This window comes from Priapulus caudatus, unplaced genomic scaffold (assembly GCF_000485595.1).
Source record: "Priapulus caudatus unplaced genomic scaffold, Priapulus_caudatus-5.0.1 Scaffold1246, whole genome shotgun sequence".
Taxonomy (NCBI): Eukaryota; Metazoa; Priapulida; class Priapulimorpha; order Priapulimorphida; family Priapulidae; genus Priapulus; species Priapulus caudatus.
This window is the reverse complement of record NW_014578307.1, coordinates 90,197-91,721: the sequence shown is the minus strand read 5'-3', so window position 1 is coordinate 91,721 and position 1,525 is coordinate 90,197. Positions and strand designations below refer to the sequence as shown.

The following is a 1,525-nucleotide window of genomic DNA, read 5'->3' as shown; positions in this document are numbered from 1 at the left end:
TTCTTGAGTGACCTTTACATGACTTCTTGAGTGACCTTTACATGACCTCTTGAGTGACCTCTACATGACCTCCTGACTGACCACTGCATGACCGCTCTCTATCTCTCTCTCTCTCTCTGTCTCTCTACGCACACAGACGTGGACGGTCTCATCGGACAGTCTCTGCTGACCGGTAACCTGGAGGCGGCCGTCGACCTGTGTCTCCGTGACGACCGCGTAGCAGACGCCATCGTGCTGGCGATCGCTGGCGGGCAGCGGCTGCTGCAGGCCACGCAAGAGCGATACTTCGCGCAGCATCGCACGACCACCAGCAAGGTACGCCCTGCCCTGCCCTCACCCTGCCCCGCCCTCACCCCGCCCTGCCCTCACCCCGCCCTGCCCCCCCCTCGCCCCGCCCTGCCTCGCCCTCATCCCGCCCTCACCTGGCCCCTCCCCGCCCTTACCCCGCCCTCACCCCGCCCTGCCCCGCCCCGCCCTCACCCCGTCCTCACCCCGCCCTGCCCCGCCCCGCCCCCGCCTATACCTTCTGTCTAACATGATGTCTCCTCCAGGGGGAGGGGGAGAGTTCCTCCGGGGGAGGGGGAGTCTTAGGGAGGGTCAGTCCTTCCGCTTGGGGCCCCGCCCCGCCCTACGCCTACGCTTACTGTCTCTTCCTCCAGCGTATGGGGAGTGTATCGGGCGATCACCAGCAAGGTACGCCCCGCCCTCACCCCGCCCTGCCCTCACCCCGCCCTGCCCTCACCCCGCCTCGCCCTACGCCTACGCTTACTATCTTACATAGTGTCTCCTCCTGGGTAGGGAAGTGTATCCAGGGGAGGGGTGCCCTCTTAGGGTCGGGGTAGTCTAGCACAAGGCAGAAGTAACAAAGTTATTCGAAACCCCTCCGTGGCAGAGCTGGCTACCGACTGCAGTGGGAGGGAAGTGCTAATAAGAGGCTCTATCTCGCTATCCACCAGTCCGCATTTACTCCATCTCGCGCTCACACCGGCAAAGAACGCGGCAGCGCGTCGCATAGGTGCCGCCCCCTGTCGAGCACGACGTGTAGCTAGCGCCACCTGTTGAGCGAGCCGTGTAGCTAGCGCCACCTGCTGAGCGCTGCGGTTTCGTCTGCGTTGCAGCTGATTTCGTCGATCGTGCGTCGGGACTGGAAGCAGATCGTCTCCTGCTGCGCTCTGTCCCGCTGGAAGGAGGCGCTGGCGGCGGTCCTCACCTACGCGTCGCCCGACGAACTCAGCGCCCTCTGCGGTGAGTGGCGAGCGGGACAAGAGAACGCGCGTCGTCGTCGCCCGCTCGCATTTTTTTTTTTTGTGTGAGATTTTTGAGATGTGGTTGTTGAATGTTGAATTCATTGATATAATCTTTTAATTTAAAGGTGTTAGACTCTATCAATTATTTAAATATTAATATAATCTTGATATTAATATATATATAATGATGTTGATAATTATATTATAATTATAATATGTTGAGTTTATGCCTGCTTTCCCTCTTACCCTCTCTCTCCCTCTCTCTCTCTCTCCTCCCT

General features: G+C 59.1%; 1 protein-coding gene across 1 annotated transcript in view; it reads left to right on the top strand.

Moving 5' to 3' along the window:
• Positions 1 to 1,525, top strand: part of LOC106815953 (protein transport protein Sec31A-like) — a gene marked incomplete at its 5' end in the record, with an annotated part of 34,827 nt that overhangs the window by 2,078 nt on the left and 31,224 nt on the right. The window contains 2 exons of the mRNA XM_014820490.1: positions 160 to 315; positions 1,119 to 1,245. Coding sequence (XP_014675976.1) covers positions 160 to 315; positions 1,119 to 1,245 — 283 coding nt within the window. The remainder of the gene's footprint in view (positions 1 to 159; positions 316 to 1,118; positions 1,246 to 1,525) is intronic.